This window comes from Homarus americanus, unplaced genomic scaffold (assembly GCF_018991925.1).
Source record: "Homarus americanus isolate GMGI-L3 unplaced genomic scaffold, GMGI_Hamer_2.0 scaffold25483, whole genome shotgun sequence".
Classification (NCBI taxonomy): Eukaryota; Metazoa; Arthropoda; class Malacostraca; order Decapoda; family Nephropidae; genus Homarus; species Homarus americanus.
Window position 1 is genome coordinate 1,688,152 of NW_024726235.1, and position 19,688 is coordinate 1,707,839.

Here is a 19,688-nt window from a genome sequence, read left to right on the forward strand (position 1 = left end):
TCTTGTAAAATATTTTCTTATTTTGCTAAGTTTTGCACAAATAGCAGAATATCAAAATGATCAGTCACACTACACTTCCCATCTCTTAAAACAGAGATAGTGCGACTAATCTTAACGCACTGAAGATACACACGACAAACATACTAAGGGGTTGGAAGTACATTATAACCTGTGGGTGTTTTATAGGTCAAGTTTTGCAATAATTATCCTAACTTGTGTTTTGTGCCCACTTATAGGTTACTTCTGTCCTCCAGTTGCCCACACATACTACACTGCTGTTGGTGTAATCACCTAGTTATCTCAACAGACAACTTTTGAGAGGTCCTTAACTCCCCTCACGTGCAAAATCTACATCCATTACCGCTAAGGGACATTTCTGTGGAGGTGACCAGACACTTGCAACTCATTAAATTAGTTGCTCAGTTATTGACTTTCTAATTTTGTCTACAAAAGGATGCTCTCAATTTGAGGGCAAAACCTTTAGTTGCTCGTCTTATACCAATCCACAAACTACAGCAAGTCATATAAGAGGGCTTTATGCACATCTGGTAATATTGAAAACTGGGACAACTAATTATAAACCCAAAATCTTCTAGTACAAGAATGGAGGCCTTATATTAAACTTACTTAGTCATCACAATATAAGAATGCCAAGTGAACTATCAAGGTAAATTGAACTCAAATAACACCTGAGATAAACTCAATTAACCTTGATGTCAACACTGGTTTTATTACATGATGATCTAAGTTATAAGATACCAGTTTCTTCGGAATCCTCTCCTACACCACTAAATATACAAGATATATGTAGCCTTATTTGAAATTAAATTTTGACACTCAAAGGAAAACATAAGCGTAATGCACAGATGGAAAATTAAGTAATTTCTCTTTCCCACTTACAATAAGCATGTAGGGACTGACTATGCCAACATGGCCCCTTAAGAATAGCATTGACAAGAAAACAAGAAAGAGAACAGGTTGCATGAGCAGTACAATACTATCTTACATTCAATACAGAGAATTGTTCAAAATAAATTACTTACACACAACCTCACAATCGAGGCAGTTCCAAAAATATAATGAACAAGAAGATATTCATACCAAGTGCTAAGACTGAAATAGAAAATTGATAGTGTTATGTGAAATATTGTGATTATACAACATAACTAAATTCCAAAATGCATGAGATCTCCTCACTCCTCCTCAGTTTAAAATTTGATTGTTCCCAAAGTGCACATCCAAGAGTTAAAGTAGTACACACATACTTGAAGACTGAGACAACTAAAACTTTTTCAAAAGATAAACATTTATCCAAAAAACCCAACACCCATTTGAATTTCAATATTAAAAAGAAAAAAATAATTAAATAAACTGCCACTCCAAACAGGCACACAATAGCAGGTTTTCTGCCCAAGATTTAAGTTACAGTACTTTTAAAAATTTAACTAATGCCTCTTGACAAGACATTATCTACACACACACACACACTTATTTTTCTTGTAATTGCCACACAGTAGTCATAAGCAAAAACTATACAAATGCTTACAGCACCTAAGTTTTCCAGCATTTATGACATCCGTATTAAAATAATAATAATAGTGTAATAATAATAATAAAATAAATAAATTATAAATTTTCACTCACAAAGGCCAAGGAATCCAATGCAGTATAATCAAGTTTCCAAAAAATTTTACCTTGTCACTTTGAAACATTAATTTGGGTACAAAGCAATGTACAAATGCAACAGTCCAATGACAGAGGAAAGATGTTTCCTCAACAGTAGTGGCTCCTAGGTACAAACAACCAATATCCAAGGAGCAAAGCTTGAAGCATATGTATATTCTCTCTTCATTATATAAATTTCTTCCATGTGTATATAATCCCTTCGTTATTATATTTCTTACATATGTATACAGTATTCTCCCTTCATTATCAAATAAATTTCTTACCAATCTTTTTTTTATGAAAGCTAAAAATTCACTTTATCAAACAAGTCAGGGCCACTAAAGTTGGCAAGAACTCAAGAACCAATGTAAATTAACTGCATCCTTTGAGTCAATTTTCTTAATATTGCCTTGATTAATAATGCAATCCCAGCTCTTGAGTTTTAACACTATATATCTATTGGCCACAACCTAAATATGCAAAACATTCTTACTAAGGTAACAAATACAGTTATTATTCTCGCCATTTGGACTTCAAATGGCAATTCAAGCTAGGAAGTGCTCAAAATAAATATCTATCTTTATGACATGCATCAATATCCTTTATGCATTAACTACAAATTAATCAAAACAAATTCATTTCTCATGATAGGCATCACTAATCATGAAATAAAAATTAATTGCAAATTATATGAAGAAAAAATCACGATCCAGGGTATCAATAATCTTTTACCAATGGAGTAGTTTGATGATATTCATTATTAGGGGGTACCCACTCACACTGGGACAGTTATAAGATTTTCCCCAAAGTCAATGTTGAAAAATGTGAAACATTAATATATTGATATAAATTACTATCAACAGTGAAATTATGACATGTGAGACCAACATAATCACTTCCAAAATCTACTATGATCTATAGTTAATATTCATGCAGTTTGAAATGTTCCCCCCTGCTAAGAAGTAAAGTAAGTACATAAGAGAGTATTAACAAAGAAAAAAATACAATTTTTAGCAACAATTCCAAAACAATAAATGATGTCCATACCTGTGTTACTTACCACATCTCTTGGGCTTATCCAAACCTTTGACAGTTCACTCACATAACACTACCAGAAAACAAAAATCCATTGAATTATAAGCACTCCTTGCATTCATAAAACATATACTTTGGTCAAACAGAAGGTGCAGCTGAAGAAAATAAAGTGCTGCTCCCTTATTCAAAACACTGATTCATACAATACATCAGAAACCTTAAGTTATTTGTAACACAAATACCAAAGTCCCTACCTGGGCCATCTAGCTTCAATAGGTACAAATGGTTTCACAGCTCTTGCACACTAACAGATTTCTACAACTTCACCTCCTAATCATGCATATAAATTTTCAACAACTGAAAACATTTTAAAAGAAAAAGAAACTGGAAAACTGAGAAAATGACAAAATTTCCTCAACACTAGCTCATCCCCTACAAAAATGAGGACCGACTTTAAACCCTTTGGGCTATCCAGGTTTCACTATTTCCTTCTGTACCCAGAACAATACCAATCCAAGCTACCAATGCAAAGTGCTCCATATTAAACATCCTCATATTAATAAATATCGCAACTAAATTGTACTAAGAAATTTCTTTGCTGCCACAATAAGACTTGTACATTTATGGGGGTTAAAACAGGTCAAGGTGCACCCCATAACATAATATTCATCAAATATAACCTCCGCTCTTAATATCCAAGTAAAATGACTATCGTAAGAGTAAATTTTTCACAATTCATATACCAAGACTGTAATTATAATAATTATAATAAAAAAGAGTGGTCTGATGTAAATGCACTGCAGTGAATTCACCTGTGATATGATGGCCATTACCAATTAAAAAAAATTAGTATATATTTCCACTATCATATTTTGTACACTGGTAAATGCAATAGAATACATTAACTTAACTGCAGAGTAACTTGGCAGCAGTTAGCTCTAGGCAATACCACTGGATAACATATATGGTCTACCTCACAATGAATAACTGAAGTACAATAGCTGCAGAAAAAAACTTTTCTAACTTATCCTAACGAGAATAACTGTGAGTCCCTCATCATCTACACAAATACTGGTGAAAAAGATCAAGAAAAAACAAAAACAAGGATGTTTAACAATGTCTACTCTGGATATGGTAGCAAGACAGTAAAAATTTTCTATCAAAACATCTAATTCTCAAAACTAGATGCTTTTTGACAGACTGGTGAAGACTTAGTATGCTATGACTGATCACATATAGTAAATACCCTAACACTTCTAAATTCTGAGCCAATAATAATAATAACGAAAATCAAATTACAGAATCAAATACATTTAGAAAACTGTAACAGTTTAATAATGACTGAGTTAGCAACCAAGTCTACCATCTTGCAGGGCAACAGCTCCATAAAAATTAATTCTTTTTTAAGCTTTACATTATAATTTTTTTTATGAATTATGAAATGGCAACTGTGCCAACATGCTGTGTCCGATTTTTATCAGGCATAACATAGTTTAGCTTTGAACCCACAAAGATGCTTGACTTCATAAATTACTACAGGCAATGCTTCATTTTCTCAAATGAATTTTGAACTGTTTCACTACTGCAGCAATTCAGAACCAATAATCACACTTTTGGGTTTTTCAATACCCGTCTAAACATCCTGTGAGTTGCAAAACAATATTGGACCAAAATCATATGGACATGAGTGCTGTCATCAGCAAAACTATTATGGGATCTCCAAGCTGTGAGGTGGCTTATACCTAATCTTGCATCTCCTCTGGAATTTCATGTGGATTTAGAATACCCGGTACACTCATCTGGACACGACGTTTCTCTTCCTGTGCCAACCTTAGCGCTGCCTCTCTCTCCTCTAGATAAAGGTCACTGTCATCATCTCCCGTCACCTCCTGTAATTAGTTTTTTATTAAAAAAATATATATATAAATAAATAAACAAAATAAATAAAAATAGACGTGTTTCTTATACTGTACTAACAACGGTATACCACAGGCAGAAAATATACATGTTGATAGATCACATTAAAAAAACTATATATCAAATCAGCATAAAAAAATCTACATACATAGATCTAGATTTTTCAGCAATTAACAGAACATAAAATATAAATCATTCATCAGAAAATACTGAACTCTGATAATTCAGAAGTTTTATTTTAAACTTTTGTACAGTACGTGTCAATCCACATGTGTGTACACATCCAGACCCACACAAAATAACAATAATTCACAATATCAATAAGCACTACAAATAGCAAACTTAAAGATAAGCAAAACCCCTGAACATGGGATATTGCTGCCAAGTTTGAAACAAATTAATTAAAAGGATATCAACTCTTGACTACCATCAGAGTGAATGATGCCCACCAAACAAATTTCTCTAAAACTAAAGTCCTGTATTTAAATATGATTAGAATACCAAGTTCTGAAATCTACTGCTTTGATAATAAACCTGTAACTATCTTATCATCTACTAGATTTTGTAAACTGTTGTTAAAGTACTGGTATATATTAATAAAAAAATAAAAAATAATTAATTAATAATAATAATAATTATATATATATATATATATATATATATATATATATATATATATATATATATATATATATATATATATATATATATATATATATATATATATATATATATATATATATATATATATATATAAGCTCTTCATATATCTACTTACCTACATTCTTATATGAAAATGCATTATGCAAATAAACAATCTCAAAATAAATTACAAAACTATAAAAAAAAATTAAATTAAAATTCCTTTCCAGCTTTTCAGAAAAATAGATGAAAAAAGAATATCTGTACTGCATAACTGTGACAGCTCTCTCTCCCCTGTGATGCAAACCATATGCAACAACTTCTTGGTTTTCTGTTGATGGCTCATTTATATTTGAAAACAAGAAATGACAACTTACTCGAATTTGTACAAGGAAGTCTCTGAGATGCTCCTTAAAACCTGGAATATCTTGATTGAGGTCATTCATGCCCTGCACTGTAATCTTTATTTGATTTTCTGTGAGGTGAGGGAATGCAGCCTTGAGAAGGTTTGCCACAAAGCCCTGTACGTATGTAACATTGTTTGTACTAGGTGCATTAGAATTTGCAGCATCCAGACTGATAGTAATGCGATTCTGCTCCACCAAGGTGAACATGTATGCCAATATGGATGCATGCATCGTTAATCCTGAAAGAAGAAATGTAAACTTTAGTCCTTACTATAAAAACACAAATTTGAATTTCTTCTTTTCCATCATTACATGAGCTCAATACTCTTATAAAGATTCTGTTTGCCCTCAAAGATACTTGAAACATACAAGGACTAATTTGGGTAATTATACTATCTGCCCAGCCTTCTCAATCCATCACACTAGGAAGCCCTGCCTCCTCTAAGAAAGCCTCGTTTCACAGCTTTCTTCTACATTTTTATAACCACACTCAATTATCTTCTTTCTCTCCTTCCCTTCATTTCACTCACATACATTTCCTTCATCAGGCTGAGATCATTCATTTGCTGCACATCACAATACTGTACCACTTGAAAGACAACTTCAGTAGAAAATTATATTTCTAAGTGTCACTCAGAGGTTTAATGTCAGATACCAAATACATACATTAAAGACAAATATAATGAAAAGTAGTATCTGTACTGTATATACTGTATAATAAAAGTTCAAATTAATCCTGAAAGGGTAGTTAAGATAAAGCATACTGTAGACTTTTTTAGTACATAAGGAGCATTGTCACCAACACTACATTCAACTGCCTTCACTTGCTTGAAGTGTGAAGTTGGGTACCAATTTTACAGCCGAGAAAACTGGGGTTTATGCTTCTGGAATGAATTAATAACCCTAATGCCAGGAGGCAAGCACTGTAACCACCCAGTTATCACTCCCATGCATTGAAACCCACAAAAACACATTTCCTCTGAATATATAACTACAATTTACTGCAAGGAATAATCCCAAGATAACAGTCTTTCTCTTTGTGTGTGTGTGTTAAAAATTTATCTATACTGTATATGCAATGTCTTGTTTCCTTTGGGATCTGGCTACATTTAAAATGCAGTCACTGACCAAATGCAGCTATAATGAAGGTGAAGCAGTTTCACCTTCATTATAGCTGCATATGGTCAGCAAGCTATTAAACAAGCATACAAATAAAATGAAGCCAAGAAAACTGAGAAATACCCTTCCCAAAAAAGAAATGTTTTCAGGAGTGATGAGGCACAGCATAATGTGGTGGCAATAAGAATGTGACCAATACCACATGAGAATGGGCATCTTCTTTTCTTCTACTACAGAACTGTGTCCATGACCAACTGACGTTAAACAATTAACTACAGTACCTATTTATGTTTCCCCATCCACTAAACAAAAAAATTCATAACTTCAAAACTCCAAGGAACGAATTTGGAGACACCTCATATCTTCCACACCTTTATAATTAAATCTATAATGCCAAGACTGTAACAAACCTCATAAACAAAAACAGGAGACTTACCAGCAGTGTGTGACGAGTCTGTCACAACAGAGAAGATATGCTGTAAGATGTCTGTATAGTACGTTTGATAGAAGCTGCTGGCAGCACTGTCTTGAGTTGAGATATTCTGCAGTAACTGGTAAAGGATTTGCAAGCCAGTATCAGCTACATTACGCATTGTATGTTTGAATGCCCATATAATGGAATCCAGCACAAGCTTGAACTGGGCTGGTGAAATACTAAGTAGAGCCGTAAAGCAGTGTGTATTGACGGCCTGAAAATAATTATAAATAGTATTAATGTTAGCTACAACTAAATTTTTTTCACTCTATTACAGTAAATACCCTGAGTACCGGACCACCAGAAAAATGACATGTCCGTATAACGACACATTTATGAAAAAATTATTTTACAATTTGAAAAACTATCCTACATATTATACAGGTTATTGTTATGGAGCGACGCAGCATGGGCCGCCCACATCAAAACAACACAGCTGCACAGTACTCAGTCTACTTGTGACTATTACTCAGTGCAGAAGTGCTTGTTCTTTCGTGACATATAAATAACACACATTGTGAGATCAATGCCCAAACAAGTACTGCATATTCAGGAAAGGCCCCAAATAGCAGAAAGTGCCTTACCATGAAGGATAAACTTGAAGTGCTAGCCATTGGTCGACAATAAACACTGTTCCTGAGATAATGCAGAAATTTGTAACTAAATACTGTACAGTACTGTATACTGAAAGCATATCATGTGAGCCACTTCGTCTGCGCTGAGAGAAAGTGGGTTCGATACACACCCATATAATCTTCACTACATAACACAGTATAACACACAACTACAGTGGTCCCTCAGTTAACGAACACAATTCGTTCCAGAGACGTTCATTAACCGAAAATTTCGTTAACAAAATCCATCGTTTCAATGGGATATTGGATAATTGGTTCCAGCTCACCGAAAAGTACATACAAAGTAAAAAAAAAATTGCTGTAAAGTACACTTACTTTGAGGTGTGTATGTAGAAGGTTCCTGGTTGATGATGATGATGATGGGAATTAGAAGGGAGAAGAAAAGGAAGTGGGGATGGAGGAGAAATCACCTTTCAGGGGACCCATGCTTGATGCCATCATTTCACCCATAAAATTTTAAGTTCACTAGGTGTAATTCAAGATTATTTTATTTAAATCAACACTGCACTGCACTATATATTATCAATATGATAGCTAAATTTCAGAATGACCAATAATTTCAATGAAAAATGCAAAATATTCAAGAAATCAACAAATTAGATGTTCACTCCACTGTCAACAGAGCCCAACTGACGCCTGTTGGCCGAGTCAAGCGTCTGATGGGCGCACAAAAAACTAGTTCCCTGTACTGCATATATTATCAATATGTTAAATAAATGTTAAAATTACTAACAATTTTAATATAAAAAAATGCAAAAATATTAAAGAGCACAACTTTCTTGATATTTACACCACCGGAAACAAATGTAAACATAAAACAGATTACTGAATTGGCAGACTAGCCCATCAGCTGATGCTCAAACAAAACGTGATGTTCGTAAGGATTTCGTTAATCAAAGTTTTGTTCGTTAACTGAATTGAAGATCCTTATGGGAGGTAATTCGTTAACCGAAATTTCGTTAATCGAACCGTTCATTAACCGAGGGACCACTGTATAAGAAAAGAAAAATGAAGGGCTTGAGTGTGAACAGTATTCTGTGAGGGAGGGGAACATGTGTATGGATGCGTCACACACTCCACAATGTGACGTCACGGCATACACGGTGTAGCAGCCACACATCTCTCAAGTCAGCTAACTGGCTGAACTCTCCACTCTCAGTGTTACCCATAGAAATGTTCAAGGGTGAAAGGAGCTTTTTTTTTCTTACAAAATGTGTGCTATTGTATTTTCTGGTGTGCTATGTATTATTTTCATTATTTACTATAGCAATTTTTTCTTTTTTTCTCTCTCTTTTGGACATAAGTAAAATACGGAATACCAAAAAACTGGAACCGATTCCTTTTACTAATTTTTAAATCTACCTTATGACAACAAAGTGGATTTTGTAAACATATCCACTTCATTGACACAGGTATACTGTACACATCCACATGATCCACTTTATCTCACAATGCACGCATTATTACATACATACATACATATGCCTGGGACTCAGGAACTTTAAAAAATTTTCCCTGTCTCTGAAAGTTCCAGAATCAAGAACCTCACCTAAATCTATTAACACAGACAAAAATATAAATAAAAAATAAATAAATAAATAAATTACTGATAGTATATCATAAGTATGAATATCTTACTTGAACTAGTTTATTATGAGTTTAAATAAGTCAATCAGTGTTAGTGTAATATGCTGCCTGTTGTTTTGAACGGTTGTCCCTCCCTGCCGATATGGACGTCCGAATATCGGATTCCGTCTGAGTAACAATGGTGCTGTGGCTTCATTAGTCTGGTGCTTGGGATTTTAGGAACCAGAATGAAGGGGGGAACATTCAGGAATGTGGTACAAGATTAGTGAAGAGAGCAACAGGAAAGGGCCTGAACAAAGAGCAGTAATATACACACACATTATTATTTGCTTACATCCATAATTTGTGTATGCAGTAAATGGTTAACCTACATCACTTCACCAGTTAGGGGTTTCAAGGTAGTAGGTAGTAGGCAGCTATCAAACAGGGAGGTACTACCGCCTGGGAAGATATTGGAAGCATAATGTGTTGTCTAATGGTAGACCCTGCTGCCATATGGCATCACGAAAATTGTGACCAAGTCCCATGTTGCTGATCCGACTTTCTGCCTCATTTACACACAATTGCAGGGTCTCAATTGTTTCTCTTACTTTGACAACACAACTCATATCTATCGTTTCTCACTATTGATCTTCCTTTTTTTTCTTTTCTTTTTTTTTTGCATTTGTTTATGGTCCTATATTATCAAAATTATAATTAATCATTTTAATTTGTATTCTATTATTATTAGATATCTTTGCCTCCCAGGCCCTGATGTGGGTCATTGACCTGTGACCGGGTGGGCTAATCCCCTTAAAAAAAAAAAAAAAAAGTAAGTCATACTGGAATTTACTTAATTCACTTTTAAATTATTTATGAAACTTACCTGTAAAAGAAGGAAGAAATTTGTTCTGTGCTCTGGGAACTCTTCAAAGTCTTTGTTGATCATTGACAATGTACATTCAAAAACTGCATCAAATATTTTGGGAACTTGCTGCGTTATGTGTGACTCTAGCTTATTTACGATTGTGGCCATTGTGGATAAAACTTCTGGTTCTCGTGCTGAGGGAACACCAGTTCGCTGAAACATTAAAAGTATATCAATTAAGCTTCAAAATGCAATAAAACAAAAATCTGTTACTTAATCATGTACATACTTGTCCATTATCTCTTTCTCACGCACACAATTTTTCTAACCCGCCCAACTATATGGACTCAAAGACACTTGTTATAATCATTGTACAGTATACACAGATAAAACAAAAATTCTCTCTAATTAGTTCCTATTCATTAAATCACTATTTATAAATCACATAACAATAAAGTGCAATGCCATACCTGATAATCCATTAAAACTGCTTCTAGCAGAGGTGGAATGAAGTTATCCAGAACTAATGAATGGTCATCTGATCGAGACACCCATCCAGAGATGAGTTTTAGAGTTTCTTTCTTTACTACACGCATGGACTTGATGAGAGGCTGTTTAGTGACCCCTTCACCATTAAGAGCAATAGCTGCACTGATATTCTCACTCATAACCTTGTAAACATTCAGCATGTCAAGATAGATGCGTCCAAGCTGAAAAATATGATGCAGAATCAAGCCACTTAATTCAACGGTGGAATAAATAACAATAATTATATTTTCTTACACTATTCAATACATGTATTAACAGTGGAGTAAAAAAATTCAGTAAAGACACAAGCAGAGTAATACTGTATCAACAAGACCTATTCATCATGAAGTTCAAAGTTGTCTCATATTATATACAATGTCTCATATTATACAGGTATACAATATACTGAACTGCATATGCTACCATGAGGTATATTTCTCCTTCAAAATAATACTTTTCAAAAACTATTAACATATTTCCTGCAGTAATAAAGCCTTTAAAAAAAAAAACCTTTACATACCTGAGACACAAATGGATGTCCTAAAGCCTTGCATGCTCTTACATTGGTCTTTAAAATATTTGCTAGCTGCTTCACAACATCTGGGTCTTTCAAAATGTCAACATTCTGTAAAGTAGGAAAGTTTATCGCAATTTTATATGAGGAAAAGAAAGACTCCATAATCTATGCAATATAACAGTACAGTCTTTAAGAAACAGCATCAAAGTTGTAAACAAAAGCTTCATGATGCAGCTAAATGTTCATTAGAAAAGATAGTAAGGCTTAACCCTTTCACAAGCAATTCTGTAAGTTATTGTACAGTCGTGTCCACCCAATTACACTTACAGTATTACCTGACATTTCTTTTTGTCCAATAAAGTTGCAGATCACTTCAAAATCTAATAAGCAACATTAAAATCATCTTACTACATACAATAGTAAGAAAGATACAGCTTCTACAAGATTATATGAGATCAAGGTCAAAAGAACTTTTATATCTATTACCTCAGGACCCAAAATGGTAATAAAACAATTGAGATTTGAGTCTAGAAATAGACACTACAGTACAATAATACTGTGTACCTCAATTTATTAATCCTCTGAAAATGTAGCTCCTTTATAGTGGAGTTCTCAAAAATAATCAAACAATTAAAAATAGTGTACTGTACACTATAGGAATAGTTCCCGTCGCTTGTATTAATCTTTTACTTTTCATTGTTCTAAAGTTAATCCAATCTTCATATATTCTATTTCTTGTTATCTACACTTTCCTTGGATTTTTCTGGTTTTGTTCTGGACAGCCTGCTTAATCATCAATTACGGTTGCTAAACCTATTTAAGGGAACTACGCATATTCATTTGCCAAGTAATCTTGGCAAAGAATCACTGGCCTTGTTTCCTTTTAAAATCGAATCCTCTTCGAAATACTAATAGCCACAGTACTGTACTTCTCTTCCCAGGTTAGACGTGAGAGTGAACTGGGGAGGTGTATCAACCCCATCAGTATGAAACACCACTTTTAATATTTTATTTGGCTAACACCACACTTACTCTGCACAAAGAAATGCCTCATGCTTAAGTGGTTATTAAGCCATCTCCACTAACCCCTTCACTATGGCCTATGGGATGCCACTTTTAATATTTTATTTGGATGATGCCCAGATGATTTTATTCAGCACAGAGAGACCCATCATACCCAAAGGGTTAATTGGTTATAAAACTATAATTCCTTGTTTTCAAAGTAAGTTAATCTCTAAAATCATAGTAACTGACTATAGTTTCACAACCTCCAAGGTGTGTGTAGAAATTGTATGTGTCAGGAAAATTTTTGCCAATACTGTACAGTCTATAAGAATATCTCTAAGAAACCTCATGTACAAAGTACTCAATCAACATTACCAATGAAAGAACAATGAGACTAGAGATGGTTTTAACGGTTAATTGGTAACAAAATTAAAGGAAAAACTAATTGCTGTGAACCCGAACCATCAAATTTATAATGTGCATTGTATTATGCATAAAGAAGTGTTGTGTAGTAAAACATTAAAGATGGATAATGTCATGGATGTTGTTAGTTGTATAAAGACAGTGAACTTCATACGCGCACAAGGTCTGAACCACAGACAGTTCAACTGCTTATTGGAAGAAAATGAGAACACACACGGACTGCCATATCACACTGATGTTCGCTAGTTAAGTCGGGGAGTCGTACTGAAGCGATTTTATGAATTGCGCAGTGAAATACAGATGTTTATGGAACAGAAAGGAAGGGATTTGCATGAACTGAAAGATAATGAATGGGTACAAGATCTAACTTTCATGGTGGATATTACAGAACACTTAAATTACTTGAATACAAAGATGCAAGGACGCAATAAATTGGTGACAGAGATTTATGACTGCATTCGTGCCTTTGAGATGAAACTTCAGCTTTTTGAACGGCAACTATCAGAGAGTAATCTTTCTCACTTTGAGACCTTGAAGTCCCTGCAAGGCACACCTGAGTTTCATGCTGATATCGACACAAAAAACTACTGCATCAAGATTTCCAAATTAATGAATGAGTTCCAAGAAAGATTTGCTGAATTTAGAAGACTTGAGAAGGATTTTTTTAATTTTTCAGGACCCATTCTCTGTTGGTGTTAATGAGGTACCAGAACATCTTCAGTTAGAATTAATTGAGCTCCAGTGTGATTCTGTGTTGAGGAACAAGTTTTCGAGTGTTGATGTTGGCACATTTGATCAATATTTTGGAACAAATTATCCCAGGATTAAATGTTTTGCCTCAAAGATTGTCAATATTCGGAAGTACATATGTCTGTGAACAACTCTTTTCTGTGATGAACTTGAACAAGTCTCGGCTTCGGTCTCAACTTACTGATGCGCACCTTAATTCAATACTGAAAGTTGCTACAGCTCAGTCGTTAGTGCCAAACTTTGATGCACTGGTCCATACCAAGAGGTGCCAATTATCAGAAAGCAACAGTAGCAAACAATAAGATTGATCAAGGAAAGTAAACACTTGATTTGTTTGTTTTTAAGTGTTTCGCACGAGCGCAGACTAAATCCACCTTTTTTATTTTGTCGTACTACTCACCTAAGAGGTGATTGCGAAGTGCTCATAACTATGTTACTTGGCCCGCATACTGTGTACTCAGATTAAATCTGGCCCGCCTTGGCAAATGAGTTTGACACCCCTGATCTACATACAACCACCTGTTTCAAGAGTAAAAAGAGCTAATAGGTTTGATTTTTTTTATTTTCCAGCCCTTTGGAATAAAAAAAGACAACACAGGAGATATTACTTAATATAATTTCCTAAACGTATAGTATAATAGAGTATTTCACATATAGTACATCATCTTCAATTCATTCAAATAATTGCTGTAAAACTACAAGAACAGAATGCATAAAATGACTAACCCTTGATGCCTGGTTGATGATCTCATCCCAAACCTGGTTGGGTAGCATCATATACTTCTCAATGAGGTGTTCTTGAACAACTTGGTCACTTTGTGCACTAATCATGTAACCAACTGCTTCATAGAAAGTGTGAACCTGAAAGAGAAAGCAATATTATCTTTAGAAACAAAATACTTTAAAATACATAAGATTACAATTAATTCTGAATTATCTTATTTCTCTCCGTATCTTTGTTTACACTTAAACATCTCTATTACCTGTATTTTATCACCTCACATGCTCATACAACACAATTTTTAATAATTGTAAATGTCCCTGTATTTCATATATAATGTGATTCTTTCATTGCTTTTCAGCATTCGTTTTTTTTAGATCCATCTACAGTTACACGTTGTTCTTTACCACCCACCCTATAACTGTCAGCATCAAACAAAACATGGCAACAAAATTCTTAACTTTCTCACTCAAATTTTAATCATAAACCAGCAAAAAAGATGCAATGGCACTTCAAAAATATTAACTATCATGGGCATCAATCTAATCCCATCCAAGTATGATAATTAAGACTTCCTAAAGCCAGACCACATTTTGTATCCTCATCCCACTTACTTGCTCTCTGTCTCCATCTGTGTATTTGAGTGCCTGCAGTTACATGAATTGATTAGAAATTGTAAAACCTACCTGTTGTGGTTGCAGATCACAAATGATTGAATTAATAGATGAAAGTATTTCCTCAATGAAGGGCATGGCTTCTCCAACTTGCATCTGTACAAACTGACGGCGACATTTCTGAGCAATCTTGATGAATGTATCACATGCCATATCCTGAACACCATCATGAGTTTCTAGTTAAGAGAGTGAGAGAGAGAGAGGGAGGGAGGGGATGAAAACCATATACCTGTATGGTACAGTGCCAGCAAAAAACTTTCTGAAACATCTAAAAATAAAGTGGATATTTTGGCATCATATTTTTCCTAAGGAAGTTACTGCAGAAAGTAAAGGTTATCAAAAAGAATAAACCATGATGTAACTGACACATGGTCTGCCAACCAATTAATCTCTTCGCTATTAATACAGTAAATACTTTATCATATACTAAAATAATATTTTTCTTTATGCAATTCCTAAAAATAAGTGTTCTTCTAAATTAAAATGGATTTTGTACATACTTTACTGTACAAGACAAGGAATAAAATATAAATGATTGTCATATTCACCCACCTGAAAATATCAACACTTACAGAACCCAAATCCAAAATTTCAGACATATTAGACTGACTATTTACTTAGCTGAAAAGTGTGTACTCACCATGCATGAATTCAAAAAGTTTGTTGATGACAGTCTTGAGGAAGCGCCAGTGTATACGAAGAAATCTAGGATACTGTCCAACAATGTACATAATATTTGAGGCAATGATTGCTTTATTGTCCTTGCCTCTTTTCTGTTCACACAGCCCCAGTAAATCCTTTATCACTATCACTAAGAAACGTTTCTCGTCTTCTTCAGGCATGGCCCCACTAATGGACCCTACAGCCCAACAGAGGGTGTTAAGATTTCGCCAAGACCACTCAGTGCCATTTACCTAAGAAAAGGAAATTGTGAAAATTATATAAACAGGATATTATCATCTAATTACTATTTCCACATAGAGGCAAATCAACTTAAACAAACTCTCAGTGTTAATTTGGATGCCAATAATCAAAAAAGACATTATGGAGAGGTACATGTAAACTCCCTACGCGCAAACACACTGCAAAAAAGATAACACCAAACATATTTACATACCTGATTTGCCAACTTTTCTGTCATGATGCGTTCTGTATCAGCGTAGTCTAAATGAGTGAGGTAGACAAGAGTTTCTCTCATGTTCTTGTACATATTAATTGAGTCGGTGTCACGCATAAATTCTCTTACTACCTCGCCCTGCTCGTTCTCTACAACCAACACTTCTTCAGGTTTAGCCATCCGACTAATCATCAAGGCTCTCACCTATAAAGCAATGTCATCTTATGTTACCACTACAGTACATTGTACGGGATGTAAAAAATTATTATTAAATCTAACAGTAAAACAATGGAATACTAATGGAAAATACTAATAATAATATATTAAATGGATTTATTTTCTTAATTCTGAGAATACCAAATTCTCCAATCTCAGCTGAGCCACATATGTGCAATTGAGTCTATGGAGTATAATGCATATAAACATTGCTATTAAAATACTGTGCATGATGCATGATTAATCTGGAAAAAAGTGCCCTTATATTTTATTAAAAACTTCACAATTTTGATGAAACATAATTCAAGCATATGTAAATAGACCTGTTTATTTTGATCTACAGTAGCTGGTGCCTATCAAACTACAGTAAACTCCCTCTAATCCAGACTAATTGGGGGGGGGGGAAGCCTCAGGTTTGGCCAAAATTCAAAGTTGGGCAGGAGTCTGCATTGTCTGTTTTGCAGGGTGAAAAATTCTATAGGGTGGGAGGATTTCCAACCCAAACTACCTGAGAACACCTAACCTACTTTAATCTTTAGGTTAGACTCGACTCACTCAGGAATTTTCTCCGCCATATTTACGTTTTCTTTGGCCATTTGGAGTTTTACCTTGTGGGAATAAATGTTAAATTTTCCTCGATATCTCATAATTATGCTCTCAGCAGTTTGCTGCTGGTTCTCCATACAGCTGTATTTAGTGAGTCATGGAGTGGCTGATGTTGCCGGGAGCTCGCGTATGCCTGGTAGCAGTGTGTACTGTCTCGGCTATGACACAGTTTCCTTCAATCCTTGCGACCCCAAAATACCCCCATTTGATGCCTCGTATCATATATATTTATTTGAACAAGCTTTTTCTAAATCTATTTATGAACATTTTGGTAAACAAAATTATTTCTAACTTAATTAGAATTTTTTTTTAGACCAGTAGTACGTATAAACTTTTCTTACGTTTTTCATAAAACTTGAGTTCCAGCATTATAGTATATTGAAATTATTTATTTAAGAATCTTTTATTGAAACCTTATCAAGAATTTATTCAGGATCATTACGGTGCCAAATTCATCTTTCTAACACAATTAGAACGGATATTGTGGATATAAGTCAATATACTTTTTTGCTCATTGTAAATATTTTCACTCGTGGCCGCAGCCTAAAACAATGGGAGAGTGATAAGAGAATCAAACAAAGTAAAAAATGTTTCATACGGTATACAATATTACTGCACATACTACTGTACTTAGGTAGTAGGCAGCTACCAAACAGGGAGGTACTACCGCCTGGGAAGATATTGGAAGCATAATGTGTGGTCTAATGGTACACCCTGCTGTCATATGGCATCACAATTGGTGGGACCAAGTCCCAGGTTGCTGATCTGACTTTCTGCCTCATTTACACACAATTGCAGGGTCTCAATTGTTTATCTTACTATTCACAACACAACATACTGTACAGTATTGTTTCTCACTCGCTCGCGATCTTTTTAATTTCATTTTTGTATCTCTTTATTATTATTTTATTTTTTTATTATTATTATTATATTATTATTTATATATTTCTTTTTATTATACATTTTATTTATTATGAATTATTATTATTCCCATTATTATTATTATTACATTTTCGCCCCACAGGACCCGATGTGGGTCAGTGACCTGTGCCCGGGTGGGCAGCTTCCTCAGAGGCAGCTGCTGAATTACCCTTTGTGCCACCACTGTGGCAACCCCCACTTAAGCAGACTTTCCCCTGTACTAACCAGATTTTGTTCATTTTCAGGGTTGGGGATACATGTTTCCGGTGCTGGATGTGGATTGAGCGAGTCCAGGTTAGAGGGAGTTACTTGTATAGTATAAATTACCTCCACCATTATCTTTATATTGTATCTTTTTAAAATTAAATCATTTCCCTATGATGGATAAAAATATTAGTTCGCATTCAACAAGTTCCTCAACTGAAGCCAAGAAGAGAAAGCAGGTGCACAGACCTGAACAAAAAGTAATCATCATACAACAAATTGAATGCTGTAAACCAAGACCAAGGGTTTGTTCTTAATTTAATATTTTAAAGTCAACTGTATGTGATATTTTATAACAAAAAGATCATTTCTTTAAATTTTATTCTACAAGTGAGAGTGTTTGTTTGGGATATGAGTGAATTTTAAGTACTGTGCTTTATAAATCAAGGTTTGAGAAACTTGACCAAGTTGTATGGGAATTATACTCCTATAAATAATGTAAGAAGTCCAAAAGGACTGCTACACCTCTTTAAACAGTACCCTTTCTGAAATATTAAGCTACAGGTATATTGTTTTAGTTAAATTTGGTTAGAGTTCATTATTTTCTGGCTAAAACAGTAATGTACCTGGAGCCCATTCTGATATTGTCACTTTTTATTAACCCAAATCGTTCACATGCAATACAAAGTTGTTGACTGTACATAGTTCTGGTTGATCTTCCTAAAGCATATCCCAATATAGGATTATTTAGAATTTGTCTTCTAAATAAAATACAATACATAAATAACAACAAACCTTCGTTAGAATTGGTTGATAAAACTGTCGTCTTGAGTTTGGTCTTGGAAGATAAAGTGGGGATGCACCAGTTGGGGGTAAGAACGGGGATTCTCGATATAAATCAGAAGCGAGTGCGTTCCAGTACTCCAGGCAAATTTTGAATATTTCTGTATCTTCTACTTCGGATATCAAAATCAGGTACTGCAATGCCTGGGTTAAAAAAATTACTTGCATAAATATATATCAAAATTTTTATGAAAAAATATGTAAATATTAGACAAATCGATCAAACTTAAAGAAGTACAATTAAAACATTTCCTATACTAGAATCTTATCTGAAGTGTTAGCACAATCCTAGTGCATCTGGGATCTGAACCACTACAGTTTAGTTACTATTTTGGTGGTATGTACCAGTGAAATGATGAGACCATGTACAATCCACAAGTTTTACATTGAATGTGCTTTGTAAATGTAGATAGAAATCATCCTAAAAATAGAAAAACCTGCACAAAATGTGCTTAGGCAGTCATAAAACCATAGGTTCTGATGCTCAGAGAACAGAGGAATTCAATTTTACTATTTACATTGACAAGATATTTAACATTATCTAGAGAATCATACTCTTTTAATAATATATTCAAAACTTACCTTGAGCAAAGCTTCACTAAGTTGTTTACGCTCCACCAATGATCCTCGCTCCTTAAGGAAGGTGCATAAGAACAGAGCCAGATTCTGAATAAACTGCTGTTCTGCATCTTGGCCATTAGCATATGCTTCTCTAATATTTGTTTCTAATGGCAGCATCTGGCAATAGATTCATGTAATGAACAATTTAGCATCTCTTAAGAATCAAATACCAACCAAATTTCCCTATCTAAATTGGGTGACTTCAAAACCAAT

At 34.3% G+C, this 19,688-nt stretch overlaps 1 protein-coding gene across 3 annotated transcripts in view; it reads right to left on the bottom strand.

Annotated features, from left to right (window-relative positions):
* LOC121865410 (exportin-1-like) overlaps positions 1–19,688 on the bottom strand; it is a 39,691-nt gene continuing 20,003 nt past the window's right edge. For all 3 annotated transcript variants that reach the window (XM_042364790.1, XM_042364792.1, XM_042364789.1), the window contains exons 8-19: positions 19,437–19,592; positions 18,807–18,998; positions 16,065–16,268; positions 15,588–15,861; positions 14,960–15,123; positions 14,279–14,413; positions 11,378–11,482; positions 10,800–11,039; positions 10,348–10,542; positions 7,222–7,474; positions 5,637–5,905; positions 1–4,589 (exon numbers count right to left, since the gene is read on the bottom strand). In XM_042364790.1, the coding sequence (XP_042220724.1) occupies positions 4,443–4,589; positions 5,637–5,905; positions 7,222–7,474; positions 10,348–10,542; positions 10,800–11,039; positions 11,378–11,482; positions 14,279–14,413; positions 14,960–15,123; positions 15,588–15,861; positions 16,065–16,268; positions 18,807–18,998; positions 19,437–19,592 (2,334 nt within the window). In that variant the 3' untranslated portion in view covers positions 1–4,442. The remainder of the gene's footprint in view (positions 4,590–5,636; positions 5,906–7,221; positions 7,475–10,347; positions 10,543–10,799; positions 11,040–11,377; positions 11,483–14,278; positions 14,414–14,959; positions 15,124–15,587; positions 15,862–16,064; positions 16,269–18,806; positions 18,999–19,436; positions 19,593–19,688) is intronic.